Consider the following 25,760-nt stretch of genomic DNA (forward strand, 5'->3'; position numbering starts at 1 on the left):
ACACAGAGAGAGACAGACAGAGAGAGACTGTAGTCAGTACATTTCTAGTCTTGTACCATTTCCAGGGGCAGCCTGAGAATGGTCCAGACCCCACAAGATAGCAGGACTGGTTGGCTCGCCATGGAGCATCTTCGTGGGCCCAGGAACCGGCCGGTCTCCCAGTTACACTGCATTGTATGCCAGCAGTGCTGCAGTTAGAGGTGTCACGTGGACCTGGGCTTCTCGTCACACGCCTTTCTCTGGGTTGATGTTAGCAAGTGAGAGAAATTCCAGGTGTTTGGTAGCAAAGTTCCAGATGCCATGTTGAAGAAAGAGTACAATGGGGTGTGTAGGAGTGTGCTGTGTTCTGAATCTTGCCTGCGTACACAGGTATACTTTATGGCTTAAAACTACAAGTGTGCTGAGTGTGGTGTACAGGTAAGTGGATTTCTGAGTTCAAGTTTGAGGCTCTCCTGCTCTACATAGTGAGCTCCAGGACAGCCAGAAGTGTGTACAGAGACCCCGTCTCTACCCTCACCCCTCAAGCCAAACCATAAAACAAGAACAGAACCAAGTGAGCAAAACCAAAGTTAAGGAAGTCAGATTCCTAAGTGACTAGGAGACAAGATAGGCCTCAAACTTTGTTAACAGATGACAACAGTATCTTTATTGTTTGTTCTTAGAGAGTTTGTCCTAGGCTGACTCACCAGGAGGCACCGGTAGCCATGTGTGCCCTGAGTAGTAGAAGATAGTCTATCCTGTCTCACTTTGGCTTCTCGCCAAACTGCCTTTGGCAAGATGGATTGGGTCAGAGTTTGAGCAGTTAGCAGACCTTTGTTTATGTGGGAACCATACTCAGACTCCTTTGCTGGACTCAGGTGAGGCTGAGTCCCCTACTCTGGCCTCAGGGGATTTCTCTGTCAGCTGCTGCTCACTCGTGGGTTGGTGAAGGGGAGGAGGTGGGTAGGGATGCTACTGTTGCTTTGGGTCAAGGTCCGCCAAGGCAGCAGTGTGTTACACTTACTTTTTGGCTCTTGCTGTGAAGATGTCCAGTCAGTTGTTTGTCTTTAACAGGCTTGTAGTCCTCTGCACAGGACCCACGTGGACACTGCTTGTGAGAGCTCTTTAGCGCCCTGTGAGATGGGTGGTTCAGGATACTTGTACTTGCTGGCCTAAGTTGCCTGAGTTCCCATTCTGGTAGGTGCCTGTGGCCCAGCTGTTGTTGAATCCTCCGGACTAAGATTTTTGAAGAGCGTGGTCTGTGGAAACCTTCCCTCTTGGATGTGCTAATCCACACTCCCCCAACCCCATTCAATGTCTTCCTCAACAAGTAGAAGACAGGGTCCCACTTCTTGGCTCAGAATAACTAGAAACTACTAAGTCAGCTGGGAGCCTCAAAACCTACTGTGGGGCCAAGGGTAGGGGTGGGCACTTGCCCCCCAGTTTGCAGAAAGGATAGCTCAGAGCAAGGCCAGGACTGGCCATGGGACTATTATCTTTTTTTGTTGTGCTTTCTTTCCAAAGGGTAGTATACTGTGGACCTGGGGCAATCCTCCTGCCTCAGCCTCCTGAGCCCTGAGATTGATCGCTGTATCGCTGTGATTCACTGTGCCTGGCTTGAAGAGGCACAAGCAGAAACAACAATCTGTTAGCACCTGTGTTGGGGAACAAATGGGATTTGTGCTTTTTTTTGGGGGGGGGGTTCCATTTTTAGTAGGCTCAGTGGGTTTTTTGTTTGTTTTAAGATTTATTTATTTTTTGAGTACACTGTCACTCTCTTCAGACAAACCAGAAGAGGGCATCAGATCCCATTACAGATGGTTGTGAGCCACCATATGGTTGCTGGGAATTGAACTCAGGACCTCTGGAAGAGCAGTCAGTGCTCTTAACCTCTGAGCCATCTCTCCAGCCCCCGGATTTGTGCTTTTTTATGATTCTTTGTCCTGCTGTTCATCTGCACCCACAGGGTTTCTGTTAGCGTTTCCTGTCAGCTCTTTAAGCCTTCCCTGACTGAGGCAGACATGACCCAGCGGAATGAAGTTTAAACTTTTCACTGACCGGGTGTTTGTAAGCAGGTGCCATGCTCGACCGCCTTCTTTGCTAACACGTAGTAGGTAGAGTCTTGCCTGGATGGTGGTTATGGGGTTTTGCCTGTGAGGAAGGCAGGCCTCACTGTGCTGGCTGGCAGTGAGGGCCTGAGTGAACACAACCTGTGAGACGAGTGAGTGAGCTCAGTGGCAGATCCTGCTGCTTGCTGCACTAGAGATCAGAGCTAGGAAACATTCGGTTTCATAAGTTTTAGCTAGAAAAAAAGTCAGAATTTTTACTGATTCCTGTGCAACAGAGAAGAGCTGTTCTTAAGTCACTCTTTGTATGTTATTCTCCAAACCTTACAGTGTGGCAGCTATAAAAGCTTACTTTGGGGTCATTACCCCACGATATTAAGAATACAGTAAACTTGAGTGTGTGGTGGCAGGGGACGGTCAGGATGGCTTAGCATTACAGAGGCAGCCAGGCAGCACCGATGTAGTCAGTGGGAAGGGAACTTAAAAGCAGCAACACTTTCAGTTTAAACAAATCAAGGGATGGAAAAGTATGTAGGTGACTTACTCTCCAGATTTTAAAATTGCCTCCAAGGTTGCCCAAATTGATTAGAGAGAAATCAGCCAAAGTAATACCGATTTTCTTTTACTGTGCAAGTTGGCCTGAGACCTGTGCTGAGAGGCAGGTGGTGTGGCCGCTCTGACCCACTTAAATGCCATCTCGGAGTATCAAAACAGCTTCCCCTATGTCCCTGGCCCTGGACTCATGAGAGCCATTTTGCAGACCCTGAGACACCACTGTTAGAAGATGCCCCGTCACCACTGAGAACAGTGAGACAGAGCTGTGAAAATGCTTATCACTTAGACCTTTACTAAAATGCTGTTATTTTTTGTGTGGAGGTGTTCTGCCTGCATGTGTGCATGCATCATATACATGCCTGGTGCCCTTGGAGGTCAGAAAAGGGTTTCAGATTCCCTGGGTCTGGAGTTAGATGGCTGTGAGCCACCATGTGGGTGCTGGGAATCAAACCCGGGTCTTCTGGAAGATCAGCAGTGCTCTTAACCACTGAGCTCTCCAGCCCCAACTTACACTTTTAATATTACTGAAAGCTTTGACTGTCTGCCGAAAGATTTGTGTTCTCTGTAGGTGCATAGCCCCGGCTTCCCCAGTGCTAGGGTTAAAGGTGTGGCTGGCTCACCACACCTGGCACTTCTAATCCTTCTAGAAGGATGAGAGATTGCTTAGAACTTGACTGTGGGCCTGCATTCTGAATCATTCATCTGACCCAGAGTTGCCCTTGTTTGTATTTTCCCAAGCAGAATCAGCATCCTTTGTGCTATGGTGTTAATGTGGCATCCCTGAAAGGCACATCTCACTGTCATTTCCAGAATTTTCTCCTAAGTGGCTGACAGCCATTCTGCAAATTTTGATGCTGAGCCTTTACTACCACGAGTCAAGGGCCATCTGCTGACAGTGGCTGAGACGTGACATTTTGGGCCTTTTAGAATCTACACCATCACTGCCATCCCAGTCAGCGGGGTGGAGCCCATTGACTGTCCTACTTTGAAAACAAGTGAAGGCCACACACACTGCTGGAACGAGTCAGACTTTCTAGCCTCACAGGGCTTGAAGGATCTGGGCTTCCTTCTTGGCATAGCACGTAGGGAATGTAATATCCAGTCCATAGGTAGCCAGTATTGACCAACACTGGGGTAAACATACCCTTCCATACTTCATGTCATATTCCTGACAGCTATTTGACTGGTTAGAAGTAGACTGTAGGCTCTGGTCCTTAGCTGATCTAGGAAAGCCTTTTAGTGGAGACTGTTCTTAGTGTCTCAGGAAGGTAGGGAAGCAGAGGAACCAGGCAGCCCATGGGGCTGATGGTGGCCACAGGCTTTCTTCTCAGGCCTGTTGGGGCTGTGGGTAGAGTCTAATGTATAGCCATTCTGATATGTTTCTGTGTGGGAGGTGGGGCAAGCCTGAGGCAGGAAAACTTGCTTTCTAGTGGTCTTCCCTTGTATTTTAACATCTGTCCCTCAGGAGTATTGGGCCTGGCTGTGGATCAGTCAAACCAGAGCAAAAGGGTTGTTGGCTAGAAGGACATTTTAGCTAATGTCCTGCAGTCTTCCTGGTGTCAGGATGTTGGAAGTCTGCATCAAGCTGGGAATTGGTTCAGTGCTGCGGTTACAGTGTGTGTAAGCATGCCTTGTCCAGTAGAGAGTTTTCAGACTACATTTGACTACAAAGGGAGGAATTGTTCAGTGATCAATGGTTCCTTCAACTTAGCATCTTTGTGGAATCAGGAACTGGTCTTGGTCCAGAGTCTGTTTCTCCTGGCAGACTGTGTTGTTGAGAAGCTGACATACCAGTCAGGCCGGACAGGAGGAAAGAATGATTGAGACAAACAGGTTTCTACATCCGAGCTCTAGGATATGGCTGCAAAGGTGAAACCTGTCTGGACGCTATCCCACTAACCACCTTCTTCTCCCATGGTCAGGACAGGCTTCCTATGCCCCTGTGTTGTAAGAGGCCTAAATACACCTAGGGTGTGTGCTCACTTCATGCTTCCCTAGGGTTTCTTTGCAATCCCAGACAGCAGACACCAGAAAGGTTGCTTGTGGGGAGCCAGTGGCCCCTCCCCAGTTTGTTTCCTACACTTCCTGTATAAACATGCAGTCCCAAACTTGTGATATTCCTTAAAAATGTTCTAACTTAGTCTAGTCTTCAGTGACTGGGTCAAACACTCCTACATTGTTTCCTGTCTTCGGGTGTTGACCGTTTCCTGGGAGACCCCACCCTGGTGTGCTTGGTTCAGGTGTGTGATCCCCCTCCAATCAGGTCACAGATGAGAAACCAAGAACAGAAGGTGCAGAAGCAGATTCCATGTTCACATGATTATTCTTGTTTATTGAGGTCTGTTTGTTCTCAACGGGTGCTTTTTCCTCCAAGTAAACAGAGCAGGCGCAAATATCTATAATGAATAAATTTATTGTCTTACAAAAATCATTGTCTAGAAATATGGGAGTACAAGAAAGATATTTGCAGTCAGGTGTCTGGTGGTCAACAGCCAGTACAATTCATACAGGGGAAATCAAGGATTCCAAACCCATGTGACCAGTTCTTCCTCACAGATGTTAAAGCTTTTAACCCAAAAGGTCCGTGTTTTCAAGCACACTGCCACGGGTCGGGGCTTGTCATTAACACTGATTTGCTGTCACTGAATGTCTGTTTATACTACTTCACTAGAGAGGTACATGATATGAAGCACAGTCAAAACTTAATGCATTAAGTTGCTATAGAGGCAAATAATATAGTTAACATTGTCTTAGTACTGTAGTGTCTAAGGCACTTTCTGTAATGTCAGTTTGCTCAACTATCAACCAAAAACAGAATGCTAAGTGTTCATTGTAACACTGTCCGAAGGAAGGGAAAGGGAAAATGAAGGGTCACACGCCCGCTGGCATGTCAACATTCAGGCAGATGGCATCTGTTCTCGAGGCCCTATAGCCTCATTGACAAACTTGGAACACACCTCCGACACAAAACTAATATTCCCGTTTTGGGCTCAAAGCAGTGGCTGAATTTGCAAGAGGGCCTGACTGGTTGGAGAGGCCTTCTGCGAGCACCCCAAGGGTCACAGAGGCGCTCTCCTCAACTGAGGGCATCATCAAGCCAGACACTCAGGAGACCACCTGGAAGTCACTGTGATGGCTGCCACACCGGGCACCCTATGTGTTGTGGCCACTGTCCTCTCTGTGCACAGAGCTCTGGGACTATTCACATGAGACAGTAGGGACACCATAAAATTTGAGGGGCGAGGTCACCCCTTGGGAGATGGGCAGGATAACTCCAAATGAATGCTGTTTCCCCAAATCCAAGCCCACCCCTCCTAAGCCTCCAAAGCCCCTCTTGCAGTTTGCTCACTGAGACAGTGATCACTATTCACAGGAAATGAGACACACAAGTGCAGGTCAGGTTCACAATGTTCTAAGAGACCGGTGTGGTTGAAGGAAGGGTCAGGGCCACATGAACACAGAACTAAGGTACCTGTCGGTAGGACAGAGCATGCAGAGCGACTGAGCGACGGTCCCGGGGCAACCCCAAGGTCCAGCCACTGGCAACCAAGGGTCTGGAGTTTGTTTCAAAAAGGTTCTTTCTTCTTAATGCATCATAAAATGGTCTCTTGATGAATATATGGAAAATAGATGCAACGATGAGACAACCTGTTTAATACGCATGTCTTGTGGAGGTGTATATATAAAAAGGGGGCAATTGTACCTAGTCTGAAGCAGGATATAGTCTGCGCAGGCCGCAAAGCCTTAAGACACAGTTGACTTTCCTGTAGGATTCTGGGAGCTTGCCATTCCCGAGTGAGTGCAGGGCTCAAGCAGACTGGTGCTGGGCTGAGTTCCTGTTCTCAGCATCGCCTCTGACCTCCTGTGCCTATTCTGACTGGGGCGGCTGTGTGTCATTGACATCACTGGTCTTACTTTCTGTGTCGTCATCTGACAGCTCTAGTGATGCTCCCTCAATGTGCAGCTGGCGCCGGCCAGATCGGCTTGAAGAGAAGCTGATTGGGCCTCCCCGCCTGGGAGAGAAATGCACAACAGCATGAGGCTGCTGGGTTCAACCCTAAAAAGGCTCGTTCTCCACCTTCTACCCTGTCTGGGGCATCATGGCCTCGGTGGATAGCTTTTCTACCCCATCACCCCCCATGGTACACGTGAGGCATGGCTGACTTGGTAAGGAAGACAAGTTGAGGGAAAGCTCTGCCTCTCAGACAGCCTTCTCTGAAGCTTAGACTGTGTAGTGTACAATCCTTTACAATCAGAGTCTCAGTTTCCTGGCCACACAAGCAGGACAGCATCCTTTGCCCAGAGGACAGAGGCCTGTGTTGGCTCACTGGCTTTTCTGGCAAAGGTGTACATTTTACTCTGCCATGCTTTGCTCCCTCACTGGACAAAGAGGAGTGAGGAGGGTAGAGGGTCAGGTCCTTCGGGAGCTCTTGCCCTGATTGAGAAAGGCCGTGCATTCTGAATGTCTGCTTTCTCCCACTCACTACTATAAACATCATGCGCCTTGACTGTGGGGATGCCAGAGGAGTTGCACAGCTTCCACACATGAAGCCTGCCAGCTCTCCAAGGCTCACTGAACGCTTACCTGAGCCGGTTCTTCAGAGTGCTGACCTCACGGCTCAGGCCCTCGTTGGCCTCCGTGGCATCATCCAGTTCCCTTTGGAGTTTACGCCGAGATGCGTTGGCACGTGTAGCCTCTTCCTCAGCTTCTTCCAGCTGGCGTTTAAGCTGCTTCATCCTGGCATTGGCCTTCTCCATCTTGGGGAGTTACATGAGTGAGAAGCAAACAGAGAATCGAGGGTCAGATGACCCGGAGGGTCAGCGTGCTTTGTGACACACGCACGCACGCACGCACGCACACATGTACGTTTTCGGTCTGCTCTAAGGCTCTTCCTCTTGCCTTACTCAGTAAAGCCAGTATTTACAGAGCAAGCTACACAATCAGAAACTCAAAAACTGCCTTACCTATCTCCACACACGATGGTGGGGCTGTGCAGAAGGCCAGCAGTCTGGACAGGACACTGTCCGGGAGCATGGCTGCTGACACAGCCACTCTGGGAGAGTGCAGTATGCTCTCGCCTCTTAAGAATCTGACTGTGGCTCCTTTGCTCCTAAACTTGCAGGGACTGGCTGCTGCCTCAGTGGGTGTGGTTGCCATTTGCCTGGCGAGTAGGGAAGGCACAGGCCCCGAGGGACTGGGCCAAAGTCAAGGAACCATCAGGAGGGAGGCATGGACAGGCTGTAGGCAAGGTGTGTGCTCCGTTCCCACAGGCACACCCCTGTTGTCCTCCATCTTGAGACAGGGTCTTTTATAGCCTAGGCTGGTCTTGATCCCCGGATGCTCTACTGGGGTCACAGGCCTGTTACATGTGGGCAAATGCCCTTCACACACCCTGGTCTCTACTGTTGGTTACCATTTCCCAAATATCTTCCGACCAGTTTCCTGATGCTCACTGTACCCAAGAACAGGAGGGAAACTGGGAGAAGCCTGTTTGCATGTGAAGCAGTTTAGTGGAGGAAGCAGAACACAACTTTAAAATCCAGCCCAGGGCTCACACCTCAAAGCCTCGCGAGTCAGCGAGGAACTGGTGGGAGCACAGATGCTGCATGGCGGTGAAATGCTGTAGTTAAGAGTTTCCTAACTCTGACTCGCTTGCTTAAGCATTTCCAGGGTGGCGGCCTCCGCCCCGCACGGCCTTCTCCTACCTGCTCCTTATACTGATCTGCGTGCCTGCGCTCGTCTTCAACCTGCATGAAGATTTCCTTCAGCTTCTTCTCTGTTCGACGGACAAGTTTGTTGGCAGCTGCTCGTTCCCTGTCAAAGTGACCAAAGTAGTTTTAAGACTTGAAATTATATTTTAAATAGGGAAATATTTTTGGAGTTTTGGTTTATTTTTTATTTTTTTGGTTTTTCGAGACAGGGTTTCTCTGTGTAGCCCTGGCTGTCCTGGAACTCACTCTGTAGACCAGGCTGGCCTCAAACTCAGAAATCCACCTGCCTCTGCCTCCCAAGTGCTGGGATTAAAGGTGTGTGCCACCACCGCCCGGCCTGGTTTTTTTTTTTTTTTTTTTTTTTTTTTTTTTTTTTTTTTTTGGGAAAATGACACATACTGACAAGCCCTTTTAGATCTCCCAGAAGCCTGAAGCAGGGATTGTCTTTCAGTGTGTCCCTCAGTGGCAACACAGCATTTGTTCCTGTGCACACAGCTGAGTGACAAGAACAGCATATGCCACATGCACATATCAGTCATATGAAACAAACATGGTTATCATGTAACAAACACCCAATTTATGGAGTGACTGCCTCAGATTGAGAGTTTACTAATGCCGGGAGCTGCCAGAGCCAGCAGGAAGAGCAGACCCCACCCCGAGGAGCAGTGACATAACCACCACACTGGTGCTCGGGACTGCTGCCCATTAGAGGACGTTAACACGGACAGGCCCTGAGGACAGAATGCTTCCTTCCTAGCTGGATCTGGGCCTGATGGGGTCAGGTGACAGGGCGACTTAAACCTCGTGAGTGAACACCGAGACAAACTGCCTGTCTCGCTGATGACACTTCGGAACCTCCTACCCAGCGGAGTGGGAGGAGGGGTAGGAACACAGAACTGGGGTTGCAGGGCTAGGAAGCTGCTGGACTCATCTCAGGGCCTGCATTTCTGGGTCCCATACTCCCCAACAAGGTGGGTCTGTGGGCTGCAGCTGCCCGCTCATTTGTCCTGTGCTGTGGGTCCATAAAGACGCTGGTAAGGAAGTCACAGGGCAGTATGCTGCCCCCCCCCCCCCCCAGCTCTCACAGCTCACAGATCCTTCTGCCCCCTGTGCAGGCCACACGTCCTGCATCATGAGCACATTCCCTTGCACTGCGTGTTCCTATGGGTGAGGGCACATCTGTGATGAGATGCCGCAAGAACGTCTTACTTGGCTTCCTGCTCAAGCTGCTCCTCCAGCTGCCCAATCTTGGCTTCCAGGGCTGAGATGGTGGCCTTGAACTTGGACTTGACCGCCCCCTCCAGCTCCTGCAGCTTGGCCTTCAGCTCCTTGTTTTGTCGCTCCAGCTGCTGGCGGGCATTGTCACTCTTCTGGGCAGCACTGCGCTCCGCTGCCAACTCTGTGTTCAGCGTGTCCACCTAGAAGGGAGAGAGTTGAGGTAAGCCGGGTGGAGGAGGCAGTGCGGCTGCTCCGGGACAGGCCACGCACGCGCACCTGCAGCGTGGTCTTGCGGAAGCGGTCATTGAGCAGCTCGGCGGTGCTCTGCTCCTCCTCCAGCTCCTCCTCCAGCTGCGCGATCCGGGCTTCCAGGCGCCGCTTCTCATCCAGCAGTGCAGACCTAGGCATGAGCAAGGGGCAGAGCACAGTGCACAGCACGACAGCCGTGAGCGAGCGTCCTCCTGATTAGTCCCTGCACCTGTCTAGCTCTCATCCATGGAGGAGCCCCGCCCGGGTCTGTCTTCCTGGTCCTGGCACTGTCCTCTGACCCACTGTGCTGACTTCCTAGTGAACCTCTCTGTTGCTAATAACTGCCTCTAGAATTCAGCCAGGCTCTTAGGTGAGACCCTGTAGTCACTGGCATGAACTCTAAAGATGTTCCACCATTCCCAAGAGAAAGCAACTTAACTGGGCAAAAGAAATCTAAAAAAAAAAAAAAAAAAAAAAAAAAAAAAAAGCCAATTCTGAGGAAGGTTGTAAGGAAGCTATTTGCCGAGCCACTGGATCTAAAAGGGAGGCCTTCAAGTGCCATGTGTGTGCAGTCTGTGACGTCTACTCTCTGTAAGGCCATTGGTACTGGCCCAGGTGAACATGCATGTGTGGCCTGTGTGTGATAGGTGTGTGAATGTGTTGTCCTATGTGTGACAGGCAGTGGCTGAGGTGGCCCAGACTTGTGGTCATCCTTTTAGACCTGAAGAGATAGATGGGCAAGCCCACTTATTCTTAGATGTCAGGTGACTGTGCCCAGCCTGTGCAACTGCACATGCTTGAGGCCAGAGAGCCATGCTGGTACAGAGGGTAGGCTGGACACTACCGCTTCCACGACACCCATGCCACTTGCCCGGAGGGAGACTCACTTTCCAGAGGCGCTGTTGGCGATCTCATCAGCCAGTTCATCTCGCTCTTGCTCTGCGTGTCTGCGGGCTCGCTCAGATGAGGCCAGCTCCTGAATGAGTTTAAACTGAGTTAGCTCTGGTCACTGTCATTCCCATGCTTTCCACACAACCAAGCAAGCAGCAGTCTCTGTAGGGAAGGAGGCTGGCGTAGTACTGAGGTGAGATGTCCACAGACCGGTTAAACACAGGCCACCAGGGAAGGGCTTCACTGTCACCCGTGGAGTGGCTATATCCCACCATCCTCCCATGCTCCTTACAATCATGGAGTACAAGATTCAACTCGGAACGTTACAGAGACACTGGCCACACCAAATCACAGCTCCTTCAAGGTAACCAAAAGCTAGCGCTCAGGATAAGCCTGGGCTCTGCTCCATGTCTGTCCAGTTTTTGTTTCTTTGCTCCTTTTCTCAGCTTTTCCCTGCCTGACAGGATCTCAGCAGCTGCTGTAGCCTGGGCTGGCAATTTCTCTCGGGACTGTTGGCTGGACAACATTTTGGGTTATTATCTTTTGAGAAGATTGAAAATTTATAAAGAGAAATGCGCTTTAGGGTGCCTTATTACATGGGTCGAATTCTGTCCTGCCCTCTACTTACAATGGAGACCTTAGGAAAGGATGAGTGAAAAGCACTTAAGACATTCTGCTCCAGAATCAGTGAAACACATGTCTCTTTCTGTAAGGGGACAGCACTTCAGTGTGAAACAACAACCGTCCCTGGGCAGGGCTCACTCATCTTACTGCTTAGATAATGGTCTCTCCTTTCTCTCAGGGGAGAAAATTCTAGAAGCTGTTCCACCTTTAGCCATGTCAAAGGATACGCACGAGCATGTGACGACACACTAGCAATGGTGCTGAACTGAAATCACACAGCCAAGGCCACAAAACACATGTCCTCTAGTCTCAGTGACTCCAAGGACAAGTGCTTGCTGAGCACATGGGTGACCAATAAAGGTACCTCTTGCAACTGAAGGATTTCTGCTTCTAGACTCTTCAGTTTCTTTTCACTTTCTTTGGATTGAGCAAAGATCTCATCTCTAGATGTTCGAGCTTCTTCTAGTTCACGCTGGTAATCCTTCATCTGTGCCTGAGGTTAAATAAGAAAGGCCTTTTAGAGAGTAGTTTTATTCTCAGTATTGTTTCATGGTAAAAAGGACACGGAAGTAAAAGGCTGATATCCCATCTCTCAACAGGAGCAAACCAATGCTGGAATGGAATGGCGTGTATAGCATGGCCAAGTGTGTCACCTGTCTTGTGACAAGGACAAACACATTAATACAGTCGTATCACCTCATTAGCTGCAGAAGTGGCATTTGATATAATCACCTTTTCATTATAAAAACACTCAACAAGCCAGGAAGAAAATGAAGCTTTAATTTGTATGTTTTCCCTGACAGATCATCAAATAGGGATGGATGTCCTATCTGAGTCTCTACTTAATCCTGAAGTGCAGAGTCCAGCCCAGGTAATTTGACAAGAAGCCAACCCAAGAAGGAAGGAATAAGCAAAGTGGGTTGATGGCATGATTTTCACTTAGGATCAAAACCCATCACAGCTAGTAAATGTCTTTACCAAGATTGATAAATACAGAGGCTAGAGGTGCTTTAGCAGTTAGGAGCATTGTCTGCTCTTCGAGAGGTCCTGAGTTCAATTCCTTGCAACTACATGGTGGCTTACAACCATCTGTAATGAGATCTGGTGCCCTCTTCTGGCCTGCAGGCACACAAGCAGGCAGAATGCTATATAGATAATAAATCTTTTACAAAATGATTGATAGAAACAAGGTGGATGAATATACAGAAGCTGCACTCAAAATTAAACAAGGTTAACTAAGTATGTAGTTAGGCACAAACATAAAAGATGTGAAAACTGCATACACTTGAAGCCTTTAAATGTCAGACAGAAATTAAAGACACATGTACATAGCAAGAAATTAATGACTAGAGGAATTAATGAGGCAAACTGAGCTGCACTCAACAATTAAAAATCCAGGATTGTTTTATTTTTGCATATATATATATATATATATATATATATATATATATATACTAAAATCCATACAGAATTACCAATCTTGAAAAAGAATGAACCTTGACCAAATGTACTTTTAATTTTAAACTGTGGTAGAAGCTACACTAATCAGAACTGTGAGGTAGGTATACAGGACAGGAATACAGATCAATAGGATAGATACTAGCAGTTTGCCAAGATGATCCAATGGGGGACAATACTCAACAGATGGGGTCAGGACAGCTGTGGCAGTGCCCCATCCCCATTATGTACACACACGAGAAAACCAAAACCGAACCACAAAATAGACCATTAAAAACTATAGTCAGAGTAAATACAAAATTGCAGTGTTTCAACTAAATCAGTAAAAGACAGTGCAGCTGAAAAGATTCATGAGCAGGATCCAGTGACATCTCCATCTCTCTTCTGTAGAGCTGATGGGGAGTGTGCAAGGTGTTCAGTACCACTAGTGGACTGGCTGGTTTTGTGCCAGCTTGACACAAGCTAGTTACCAGAGAGGATGGAGCCTCAGCTGAGGAAATGCCTCTGTAAGATCCAGCTGTAGGCATTTTCTCAGTTAGTGATCAGTGTGGGAGGGCTCAGCCCATTGAGGGTGGGGCCACCCCTGAGCTGGTGGTCCTGGGTTCTATAAGAAAGGCTGAGCAAGCCATGAGGAGCAAGCCAGCAAGCAGCACTCCTCCATGGCCTCTGCTTTAGCTCCTGCCTCCTGCCCTGACTACCGTTGATGAACAGCAATATGGAAGTGTAAGTAGAATAAACCCTTTCTTCCTCAGCTTGCTTTTTGGTCATGGTGTTTCTTTGTAGCAATAGAAACCCTAACTACATGAATTAGTCAGTTAAAAAAAAATGCCAATCAAGTAAATCAAAAGCACAATCTGAGGGACTAGAGACCTAACTGTTAAAGTGGCTGCTACACAAACATTTCGATCCCCAGACTGAGAGCCTGCAGCCCCAGCGCTGGGCAGCCCTGCTGCTGGCCTGCTGTTTATCCTGGCTGCATCTGAGCTGGAGAAACGAGGTGCCGCACAACTGAGGAGGATGCTGACCTCCAGCCTCTACCCATGTGTAAGGGCACAACTGGGAGAGTGTGACTAGAGCTGGGAGCCCAGCTCAGGATAAACAAACATCCCAAAGCAAAGGACATGAGCACAGATTCTGTGTATGTGAATATCCAGTAAACAGCTATTAAATACATTCAGCATTATTTTCTTAATGAGTAATATTTTTTGTAATTATCAAGCCGAAATCAAAGTTTGTATTCAGCTTCAAAATTTTTAAATTGTGTGTGTTTTGCCTGTTTGTATGCTGATGTCCCTCATGAATGCAGTACCCCTGGAGGCCAGAAGAGGGCAGCATGTGAGACACTATCGGTGCTGGGAACCAAACCTGGGTTGGTCCTGGGCAAGGGTAACAAGTACTCTTCTAACTTCATCCCTCTTGCCAGCTTTAGAGAAAGCATCCTCTGCTCATAAACCTGCTGGCCACAGACGCTTTTCTGTCGAGGCTTTGTTTGCATGTGTGCAGTTGTAAGCAACAATCCCCACTGCATCTCCTGTCAGGTGGCTCGTTCATCCTGTGGCTGTTCCACACACAGCCCTGTCAGTCACTGAACTTTGGCTAAGATGAGAGTTGTTGACTGCATGCATGAAGATGCAGAATTACAAAGTTAAAGGAAAGATTTTTCTGAAGTTTTGGTCACAGTTACACCCGTTTTTCCTTCAGAGCTTACCTAGTCAGTAAGAACAGGGCCACCCCACACTGGCCTTTATCATGAATAATTAATTCCTCTTCTCAGCTAGGCCTGTATCAGCTGGGTAGCAAAAGTGATGCTTACAGCTGTCTGAAAATTACACTCCCAGCAGTGCAGGCTGGACAGTTACGTGTTGCTTACGGGCATTAAGGGGCACAGGACCAAATTGCAGCAAGGATGTTCCTCTTGGCCACCATCCCCAGTTCTGTCTCAAAAGTAAATCCAATAACCTAGGGGAGAGCTGCCCTGGTCCTCAACATGACAGTGGCTTGGTGACAAGGTGACAGTTGGGTGCTGCATGGTCTCTCAGCTTCACAGTTTCATCTTGGTTCCAGTGAGGCCAGGGGACCCTGTCCCACAAAGGCAAGCCTGCCGTTCGTACCTGAAGTTTGCGAAGCTGCTTGATCACTTCATCCCGGGCTTTGTTTGCAGCCTCGATCTGAGCCTCAAGGTCCTTCAGGTCCATCTCCATCTTCTTCTTTGAAGCTACAGCAAGTGCCCGCTGTTTCCGCTCATCCTCCAGCTCTGCCTCGAGCTCCCGGACCTGAAGGACAGTGTTGGATCACATTATCCCGGGCTCTCGCTGCTTTGGCTAGGGGAGCTTGTAGGGGTCCCTGTTACCAACAAGTCCCCATGTCATATTATCAGAAAAGCTCAAGGACTAGGCTTAGTTCAGAAGGTCTTGGAAACCACCACATGGGATAGGCCATGCCTGCTGGTAGCTACTAGGGCACCGAAGAAGGAAGACCTTAGGCTCACAGTTCAGGTGACTCTTAAGTCAGAAACATAGGAGGCACAAGATAATGACTTAACAAATAGAGAAGACACATGAAGGCACAAGCCAGTGGTCCAGAGGCCAGGGGGAATGGGCCTAACCCTAACCGCGTTCTGTAGATATGGGGAGCTAGGTCTGACTTATGTACTCGGCAAACCTGGGCTTCAGGCCAGGCAGAAGACTGGCAAAGGGAAGCTAGGAGCTGTGCAGCTAAGGACACAGGAGGAGAGGATGAATACACAGACAAACGTGAGCTGGGGTAGAGCAACACACCCCTTCGGCTGCTCATTCTGGGGCGTTCTTGAAGCTTTAACTACCACTGGACTGAAAGGCACAGTTACTTGTACCCTTGTGTGAGGCAGAAAGAGAAAGGTTTCGATCCAATCCTAATGCCCACACCAACAACTAACTAAAAATGTCCAGGCTGGGAGCTGGGTCAGCGTGAGCTCCTGGTCTGTCCTGCATTACCATTTATCCAGGAAGCACTCCCAATAGTGTACGCAGGTACCCTAGGTGATCTTGCAGTGTGGGCTCTGAGCAGATCACTTGTCATGACTGCAGCAGAAGCAGCACCAGAGTGGGAAGGAGGTATTCTCTGAGTGACACCAAGAAGCCTGGGGGAGGGTCTTCTCCAAGGGGAGACCAAGGATCTGCTGCACCTGCTCCTGCAGACAACCCGGTAGGGGAAGGGACAGGACAGCCGCTTCCACGGTGGCAAGAGATTCTAGCACCTGAGTGCTGCAGATCTGGGTCTCCTGCACTCAGGCTCTTCAGGTGTGCTTGGGAATACATCTACCAATTTTTGGACAATTGTCCTTGAAGATTTAGAGCTGAAGTCCTGTGTGGCTGGGCTTGGGGACAAACTGCAAAGACACAGCTCTTGCTGACTTTCCTGGGCCTTTCGCTCTTGGGAAGGTTATCTCTGTGGGACATGAGAGCAGCTCTGAGCCAGGCTGCTAACAATGCTGAGTTCCTGTGCATGCTGGGAGGGTGAGCGTATTAGCTCAGCTCCTCAGCCCAGGCCAGGCCACCCCACAGACACAGGGCCACCAGAAATGTGGCTTTAACTAAGTTTGCTGTAACTTAGTCAACAATAAAGAACGAATCAAGTTAATGTTAATGAAACAAACATAGCAAAATAAAATTAAATATAAATCAAGACTTGTTTCCATAAACTCCAGGGGACAAAGTATACAAAATCAATTTTCAAAGTAAACACACACACACACACACACACACACACACACACCTCAGAAACATAGATCATAAAATTCTTTAATATCTATTTATATATTTTATGAGCATTCTGTTTATATTTGATATGATATGCATGCCTACCTGTAGGCCAGAAGAGAGCATTGGATCCCATTACAGATGGTTGTGAGCCACCATGTGGGCTGGGAATTAACTCATGACCTATGGAAGAGCAGCCAGTGCTCTGAACCACTTGACCCATCTCTCCAGCCCAATCAGAAGATTTTTCTTAAGTTTAAAAAGGTTTAAAAAATAAGCCAGGCAGGAGTGGTGTATGTCTTTAACCCCAGCACTTGGGATTAACATAGAGAAACCCTGTCTTCAAGAACCAAACCAAGCAAGCAACCAACCAACCATCCAACCAACCAAATACACACAAGAAATTAAATAGCAACCCTTTTCTTTCTAAGGAACCCTTTAAAGGTAGGATGATTCTAGGAGGCCATGCTATCTGAGTGATGGGAATCTGTAGTGTCCCCCATCTGCTGGGCAGGTGTTTCCTGATTTTCACACCGTGAGAACTCTGATGGCTTCCCTTTGACAGACAGCCTAGCTAAGCAGCAGTGACATTGGAGAAAGAGAAAATCTAAACCATTTACTGCCAGACTGAATATTTCCTGCAGCTAATGCTTCCCAGTGTCAACTACAGGGCTGAGCACTGGGCCGGCTCTGAAGGCTGCACCTCCTCCACCCACCTGCTTAAGCAGTAGCCGTTTCTTCTCTTCGTTCTGCTCGTCTCGGGTTTGCAGGTCCCTCTCAAACTGGGCCTTCATGGCCTGCATGTTGACCTCCAGGCGGAGCTTGGCATCCTCAGTGGCCTGGAGCTCATCCTCCAGCTCCTCCAGCTGGGTCCTCATCTCCTCCACCTGCTGCTCCAAGGCTCGCTTGGATTTCTCAAGCTCGTGGACCTAAGGCACAGGAAACATCCGAACTTTGGACCAGAGATGTGACCTAGCCCCGCACTTCTGACTTCTGAGGTCACATGGGTTTTAATCACACCCCCACGCCCCCCGAGTGACAGCTCTGAAGCACAGTCACAGCAGTGGCTGAGTGTGAGCCTCAGAAGAAACCACTCACAGTGGGAAGGCCCCCAACAGAGGTAGTCTGGAAAGCAGGATGTGGCCACAAGATCTGAACTTTCTCTGAACACCTGGAACTGTACTGAGGACCTCCACGCCCTGTCCCAGCTAACCTGCCTGACCTCTTGAAGCAGACCTATGTGCTTTCGCACATTTGGGGCTCATGATCATATTAGCTTTGCAGGGGCGAGCAGAACTTAGGAAGGTCCATTTCCTAAGTAGTGTTTGGTAACTCAGTGGTCACCATGACTGCGAGAGTGTTGATGACTGGAGAAAATGACTATGGAAACACTACAGTCTTCTCTTCACTTTTACATGGCTGGATCTACCCTGGCCATGCTCTTCTTGGCTATGGATCTGTACAAATAAGACCCAGCAGGATGAGGCCAGTCTTATAATATGGTGAGATGGCTTCCATCCCATGCAGACGATCTCTCTCTTTGTCACATTTCTCAAAGCCAACAAAACGGCATGGCTGCAAGTGCATGTGGCAACAACAGGAGAAGCAGGGCACGGTGATGCAGAAGCAGGTGGACTCTGAGTTCAAGGCCAGCCTGTTCTACAAAGCGAGTTCCAGGACAGCCAGGGCTGTTACACAGAGAAGCCCTGTCTCAAAACCCCAAAATAATGCAAGTTGGGAGAAGAGCCAAGGGGAACGTCACCTTTGAACTGCATGTCCAGATTTACTCTGCAGCTCTCTGCTAGTCAGATACTGAGGGAGGGCGCAGGGTAAGAAACTAGCATGGGGGCTCTTGGAGAAGGCACACGTGAGAGTGCACAGAAATTTGTAAACTTTAAGTCCTGACAACTACCGACACCCTGAAGGCCAGCATTCAGGTCTCACAGGGAAGGCCGGGTGGGGACTGGGGGAAATGTGCTTCAGCTCCCACGACCCTCTACATGTGCCTTGATGTCTGAGAACAGATTGGGCCCTATCTGCCTAAGGGATAGGGCTCTAGTTGGCTCTGCTATGGGCCTGTGTCCCAGGCGTTTTCTGTCCCCTGCAACTACAGGTGACTTACGTTCTTCCCCACATCGTCTTTAGAGCTCATCAGGTCTTCCATGTCTGCTCGAAGCTGCTTGTTCTGCCTCTCGAATTCCTCCTTGGCCTCCAAGGCCTCCTCAAGGGCCCGCGCCAGGGAGAGCGCTTTGGTTTCTTTCTCTCTGGCCTCAGCTTCAGCCCGGTCCCGCTCTTCTGCATAGCGAGCAGAGATGCCCTTCTCTTCTGCCAAGAGCTGTGTGAGAGCAGAACACGGTGAGCATGCACTCACTGAGCCTAAGAGCACTGCAGGCTGGCCATCCATAGGACCCCAAGGCCAACAGTGCCACAACTGGAAAATTCCAGCCTGCCCTCATGGGATAGGTCACAGTCAAAACACAAAATGTCGTACAGGCTGTAAGTACAGGCTTATGAGAAACATGAATGAATTTTAGGTTGACACTTGGGTCCTGTCCACAGTATATCATTATATAGACACACGTTCCCAAATGAGACATTCTCAAGCTGGAGACAGCGCTCGTCCTAAGAACACTGAATGGTGGGTATTCACCTGTGCAGGACTCATGGGTGTCCCCACACTTCCTTTTTATGCATTCTGAACACTGCATAAATATGTATTGCATTTAAATAAGAACAGATTGTCCAAAACCAAAACCAAAGTGCGAGCCTTGTCAGGATGTGGAGCCTAAGGGCCTGGGACACCCGGCAAACCCCTCACCTGGTCGAACTTTTTCTGTTTCTTCTCCAAGTTGGAGACGATCTGGCGCTGGTGGTCCAGGTCCACTGTCAGGTCATCCAGTTCCTGTTGCAGCCGGTTCTTGGTCTTCTCCAGCTTGTCATACGCCAGGACCTTCTCCTCCAGCCGCTGGCTCAGCGCCTCCACGTCCTTCAGCAGCTTCTTTTTGGCCTCTTCCAAACTCTCAATTGTTCCCAGGTCATCATCCACTTTCTTCTTGGTGTCAGCCAGCTAGGTTTGGGTAAGGAAACAAGGGTCACATAAGAAATTGTCTGCTTTTTGCATTTCAAGAATAAACACTTGTTTTCAATATTATAAACCAGCATGGTATGATTTTAACATAAACAAGTCCTGGGACAGAACCCTTCGCTAAGCTGTAAAATGGCAGCTGAATTGGAACCCCATGGAAGCCATGCTTCTGTCTGTAAAGGTTGTGATGTTATGGAGTGTTTGGCTGGGTCAAAGAAAAAAGAACATGTAATGAGCTTAATTTAGTTTAACCTACTTAACTGTCCCAAATGCAGAGACAAGAGTCCACGTGGCCAGGCCACTGCTGTCCCTGCACATATCTAGGGCACTGCTGCTCCCAAAAAGGACACACACCTGGGACTGCAGGGCCAACACCTGCTTCTCCAGGTTTTTCCTGGCCTCTTCTTCCTCCTCCTGCTGCTCCTGAAGGCTGTTCTTCTCCTCCTCCAGCTGCCGGATCCGACTGCTCAGGTTCAGTTTCTGCCGAGTCTCCTCCTGAAGGAGCTCCTGGGTGTTTAAGAGTGAGTGTCTAGGTTACCTGCAGCAAACATGGGGGCTCGATCCCACCAGAGGAACAGAAGACCCAAACTAAACTAAATCTCTCTGGACAATTATGCTATAAAAGAAAGCACCCCTATGGACAAGACATACCCAGCGACACTAACAAACACTGTCGTTCTTACTTAGGCACAGGTGACACTGCCTTCCACACATGTGATTCTTGCTACAGTCTCTTTCTCGCCGCTCCCCTGCCTCAGGCCCAGCACTTGGCAGGCGTTTCTCTTTAGGATAAGTCTCAGCTACCCCCTTGATCATTTTCCCTTCCTATTTTTAGCTTGACTGACTTCCCTGAAATCTACATGCAACCATGTCCTTGCTGCTTTTAGACGTGAGCACTTTTCAAGGTGACACATGGCTTCTGCCTCCTGTAGGCTCACTGACCAGGCTGCTCAGGGTCTGCGCTGGATGCTGACCTTGTCCCTAGTAACTTAATTACTCTACTTTTAACCCCATATTTTGAGCCCCTCACCCCAAATGCAGAAACAGTGTTTGTCTCATTGCTGCTCCATCACAGAAATGCAGTCAGCACACGCTCTGGGCACATATGTAACATTCTGACACAACTTCAGTTGGCTGAAAGTTCTGTTGTTTCAAAATCTGATCCATCCCCACTGCATCCCTTGCTCCCCAGTATACCTGTGTGTCCTGCAGTTGAGACTCGAGACCAGCTGCATCCTTAGCAAACTTAATACCTTTCTTCTCAGCTTCTTCCAGAAGCGTTGAGACATTATCCAGCTCATTCTGCAAAGAGGTAAGGATGAAATTCAGTTCCATAGTGAGAACAAGGTCTATCACCACAGCTCTTAGAGAACACAGCGCAGCGCAGGAGTGTGCACATGTGCGAGAATTTTAATTAGCAAGTTCAGTGAATGCTTACCGCCCAGTGTGGAGCTAGGACCTGCTCCCCAGCCCCTTCCCCCCCCCCCCCCCCCCGCCCCTGGTTGAAAGGGCATGGGGCACTTGGACCCTGTGATCCTCTTTGTATTTTACTTTGACCATGAAAAGACAAAATAAAACCACATCAGCTGGAAGGTGTGAAGAGCCAGTTTGGGCCAGAAGGTATTTTCTTTCATGCAGATTTACTAGGCACACACTGGGGCACATGGAATTTGCATTCTTACAGACCTTGACATTTAAGGGACTCAGAAGGAAATATGCATGCTAGTGATCAGCCAGAATGCTTCCAGCTGTTAGGAGCAGGAGTGTGGGTATGAAGTTGCTGACGATCAGATTTTAGCAAGAGTGATACTTCTCCCCATTTCCTCCTCAATGAAAGATGTCTTCAAAAAGGGCTGGAGAGAAGGCTCAGACTGTAAGAGTATTGACTGCACTTCTGAAAGATCTATGTTCAGTTCCCAGCTCCCACACGGTAGCTTGTAATAGTCTGTAACTGCAGTCCTAGGGGATCTGCACCTTCTTCTGACCTTGGTGAGCATTGGGCATGCAAGCAATGCACAGATGGACATGTGGACAAAGCTCAGAATATGCAGTGGTAGAGCACACCTTAAGTCCTAGGGAGGCAGAGGCAGGCGGATCTCTGTGAGAGGTCATCCTGGTCTAACAAACCAAGTTCCAGGACAGCCACAGCTACACAGACAAACCCTGTCTCAAAATATGCACGTACTCAAACATGAATGCTCTGAACAATTTTCTAAAAAGAGGAAAAGTCTAAGATGTCTTTGTATTTTATTTTTATTATTATTTTTGTGTGTGTGAGTGCTGTGCATACAGATAGAAAGTGGAGGAGCAGCAGGGTACCCTGTCCTCACTTGTCTTCTGGTTGTATTATTTTAGGGAGCTATATGGAAGATACATTGTGTGTCTGACAAGACAGCCCTGTCTCTATTACTCCTATAGCAGCATCCTCCAGAGAGCTCGTCTTTTACTGCTCTTGGTCCACGGTGCTGCGGAAGATCTCTGCTGTTAAGAGGGACCTCCTCTTCTACCTGAGATCTGAAGAGGGCCACAGAGGAGGCCCTTAGCTCCCATGACCCCGCAGCCTCCAGCCCAGCCCATGGAGCTGTGTGAGGATGAGATGAGGGAATCATGTCCACAGGAGCCCAGTGCTTCCCAGGAGACCTCTGATGTTGCTCTCCTTGTTCATTCATAACACTGTTCCTAAGAGTTCCTTTCTGGAACACCTTCCAAGATCCGTGAGACATACACCCACCCATCCCTGGCACACAGGGATTCTGTACATAGCAGGCCAGAGGCTGGTCTCCTTAAAAGGCCTGCTTCTGACATCCTTGGCTAGATTTGGAAAGTTGAATCCCTAGGTCCACTGTGCCTAGACTATCTGGGCAAACCAGGTGGCCTGTACCGAGCACCTGCTGTCGTTCCAAGCCAAGGGCCTACACGACCCACCTCTCAGCAACAGCCTTCTTTGCTGAGTGTCTGACAGGGTCCCTGAAGGGGGACACTTGACACACTGTCCCCACCCTGCTGAAGAAACTGGGTGCAGGCTGTGGGACGGGGCTGGAGGCTTGCCAGCTGGCCACCCACAGCAGAGTCTGCTGGCTCCAGCTTCCTTCCCTGCCTGTGCTCTTTCACTAGACCAGACCACTGAACCACAGGGAGAGCTCAAAGGCCTGCAACAAGCAGCTTCTGCCCGGGGCCCGTTACTAGATACCGAAGGGATCCCTGATCCAGTGCTTTTGCCCATGTTCCTACAGTGAGCAGCTTTGTAGCTGAGCCCATGTGTGCCTTCATTTCTCTAGGAAAAATGAAAAAGATGCTGATTTTGGGGATCCCAGGGTATGTAGCTTTATGGTTTACAATATCTGACAACCAAACTAGGAAAAAGAACCAGTGCCAGTGTAACATTTAGTTAAACACTTCTGTGTGTAGCCAGTCTCTTGAGTGAGTGAGTGCTCCTTTACTGGACTAAGAAGGTGAAAAAGTACTCAGTCACAGCTGCACCAGCCAGATCCAAACTCCCTCGTCTTATTCTTTAAAGGGATTATTTATCTTAATCACACACACGCACACACACACACACACACGAGCTGTCATATTTAATCATGATAACACTTTCCAGGTGTGCAACAGACACGCCAGAGCCCATACCTGTAGCTTGTTTGCTTTCTCGGCCAGCTCGACCCTGAGCCTGTCACCCTCTGACACCTTGGCGTGGAGCTCCTGGACCTGGGCATCCAGCTTCTTCCTCTTGTGCTCTGACTCCGCCTTCACTTGCTGCAGCACTTTCACCTCACACGCCAGCTCCTTGTTGTCTGTCTCCAGGCCCTGTTTGTTCTTCTCCAGATTGGCTTTGAACTAGGAGAGGGGAGGGAGGAATGGATTCATCAGCGACTGTCTCATAACACTCCACAAGAAGCTCTACTTTTGTCTGCAGAATTCTGTGGGCACACAGTCAGCCTACAATTTGCAGAATTCTGTGGGCACACAGTCAGCCTACAATACCACGGGCTGGAAGAATGCCTGAACACACCCGCTGTCCTGAGGTGCCAGGGTTCTGGGTGTAACACCTTGTGAGTTGTTGGAGCACTAACTATGGACTGTGAGGAACTCATCGGACTGGGTAATTCTTCTTGTCCATATAGGGCAGAGGGAAGAAACTACATGCCTCCGGTAGCAAGTCGTTAGAAACATTTATCCAAACTTACTGAGTTTGGAACAGGGTTCGGGTTTCTCCAAGCCATTGGCTGAGGTTAGAGATGAGGCTACCCAGGACTCTGTGGCTATGAAACTTGGCTTTAATCTGCCTTTCCACTTACGAGCTGGGTGTCCTGAGCTTGTGAGCCTCAGTTTTCTTGTCCTTTAAATGACAGTGACAGGTTACGCAGTGCTGAAGCCAGGACTCTCAGGGAGAGTACTGAACAGCAGAGACTGACCCTCGCTAACTGACACTGTCATCCTGTACAGGGAAGGGGGGGCCTGGGGCTGAGCAGAAAAGAGAAAGGAGGGGGACAGAGGCAAAATGGCAGGAAGATAAGTCTGTGGGGAAGGAGGAGGAAGGTGGCCCACGTGGGAGGGTAGGAGACTGAGGAAAGTGAGGTGTGAAGGACAGGAAGGGCTGACAGTATCCTGTGGTTTCTGGCCTCAGGTGAGAGGTCCAGCAGTGCTCCACAAAGGCTGGGAGCGTGCTAGTGTGGCTGGACAGAGCAGCAAGTAGGACTGTTTTAGGGAAGGGCTCTCTGGGACACGGCACAAGGCGGGGCCTCACCCTTTTGGCCTGCTCCAGCTGCTCGGAGAGCTCTTCCAGTGCAGTGGCGTGCCTCTGTCTCATGTCCTGGATTTGAGCTTCATGGTTCTTAGTCTCGTCCTCCAGAGCCTTCTTCAGCTCTGCTACTTCCTGCTCGCGTTTTGTGCTAGAGACATTTGTTTAAAGTATGAAGATCAGAATTAGCTAAGCAGTGAATTAAAACCCATTTTTCTGTGCTGTTCATGCTTAGTGAACCTTACAGGATGTTCTTTGACAAACACCAGCCATGCTATTTCCCATAAGTGGGCATGACCATCGCTGTGGCATCAGACATCCTAGAAGCAGTACAACGTGCCCTCCACACTGACTTAAACCAAGATTCACTGTCTAATTTACACATGATGCCAAGCTTCCTCAGTGTAGCCAACTCCCTGAGGTAAGTCCCACAAGGCTTGTAGCAGCAAAGGTGTTCCACACCACAAGCAAGTCTTTCTATTCACCCTTGTGAAGAAGCAGTTACAGATAACTAATGTCTGTCCTGCAGCCCTTTCCTGATGGAGCTTGGGAGATGGAAGATAAGGCGGGTTGAAGGGCTACATCTCTCTAGAAAGGTCTTGGTGATAAAAAGATCACAGGATTTGAATGCTCAGAGTGAAGTTGAGGGTCTACATAACTGCACCCACGTCATGAAGCTCACTAACATTAAACACCCCTGTGTGGCTCTCTAGTATTTTATAACTGTGACATATGACATATGGGGGCACCATGAACGACCCATTATGTCTAGAAGTGAATTCAGCTCCCATCCATGATAAGCCAGGTTTTAGATCAGTCAACCTGAGCACAATGTTCAAATGCACAGCCTGATGAGAGATGGAAATCAGAGATTGCTCCGTGGTAGAGCTCTTGCCTGTAGAGGCCCTCTGACTACCACCTCCTTGCCCACGGAAATCAGTAAGGTGAACCTCACTCCTGCAAAGATTACATTAACATGCCTGGATTGTCACAAGCTCCACAGTCATCCTGAAGGACGTATCTGGAAAACTTGGTGTTTGCTTTTAGATGTTTAGGGGGACCTCTTACATCCAACACAACTCAAAACACCCTGTTAATGCAGATGACAAAAACTTATTGTAATCAAGTTCTCATGTTTTGGGGAGCAAAGGATGAGAAAGGGAGTCTTTATGTTCTCAAAGAGAAGATGAATAAAAAAGCTGGTCAGCTATTGGGGAGTCCCCAGGTAAGTCCCTTAGGGCTGGGAACTAGAACTTAGTTTTACCCTGTGACTAATAGGGAGTCTGAAAACAAAATGGCAGTTCTTAGGATAAGTTTCTTCTGCTTGTTCTCAACAATGAGAAACCCATGCCAACGACACGATTCTCTCCCTATTCTCAGCTGAGAGAGAGGGCAGATGTCACAGCCACAAAAGGGCTGCTGTAGCTGCCAGCTCTGTGGTTAGATGT

General features: G+C 48.9%; 1 protein-coding gene across 3 annotated transcripts in view; it reads right to left on the minus strand.

Annotated features, from left to right (window-relative positions):
- Positions 1 to 4,993: 4,993 nt before the first annotated feature.
- The window catches only part of Myh10 (myosin heavy chain 10), a 126,349-nt gene continuing 105,582 nt past the window's right edge, over positions 4,994 to 25,760 (minus strand). For all 3 annotated transcript variants that reach the window (XM_076936568.1, XM_076936567.1, XM_034506364.2), the window contains 15 exons: positions 24,319 to 24,463; positions 23,202 to 23,408; positions 20,772 to 20,876; positions 19,929 to 20,081; positions 19,308 to 19,556; positions 18,612 to 18,824; positions 17,206 to 17,418; positions 14,864 to 15,025; positions 11,659 to 11,787; positions 10,667 to 10,755; positions 9,807 to 9,930; positions 9,522 to 9,730; positions 8,307 to 8,415; positions 7,186 to 7,358; positions 4,994 to 6,613 (listed from right to left, as the gene is read on the minus strand). In XM_076936568.1, the coding sequence (XP_076792683.1) occupies positions 6,469 to 6,613; positions 7,186 to 7,358; positions 8,307 to 8,415; positions 9,522 to 9,730; positions 9,807 to 9,930; positions 10,667 to 10,755; positions 11,659 to 11,787; positions 14,864 to 15,025; positions 17,206 to 17,418; positions 18,612 to 18,824; positions 19,308 to 19,556; positions 19,929 to 20,081; positions 20,772 to 20,876; positions 23,202 to 23,408; positions 24,319 to 24,463 (2,425 nt within the window). In that variant the 3' untranslated portion in view covers positions 4,994 to 6,468. The remainder of the gene's footprint in view (positions 6,614 to 7,185; positions 7,359 to 8,306; positions 8,416 to 9,521; positions 9,731 to 9,806; positions 9,931 to 10,666; positions 10,756 to 11,658; positions 11,788 to 14,863; positions 15,026 to 17,205; positions 17,419 to 18,611; positions 18,825 to 19,307; positions 19,557 to 19,928; positions 20,082 to 20,771; positions 20,877 to 23,201; positions 23,409 to 24,318; positions 24,464 to 25,760) is intronic.

This window comes from Arvicanthis niloticus, chromosome 6 (assembly GCF_011762505.2).
Source record: "Arvicanthis niloticus isolate mArvNil1 chromosome 6, mArvNil1.pat.X, whole genome shotgun sequence".
Taxonomy (NCBI): domain Eukaryota; kingdom Metazoa; phylum Chordata; class Mammalia; order Rodentia; family Muridae; genus Arvicanthis; species Arvicanthis niloticus.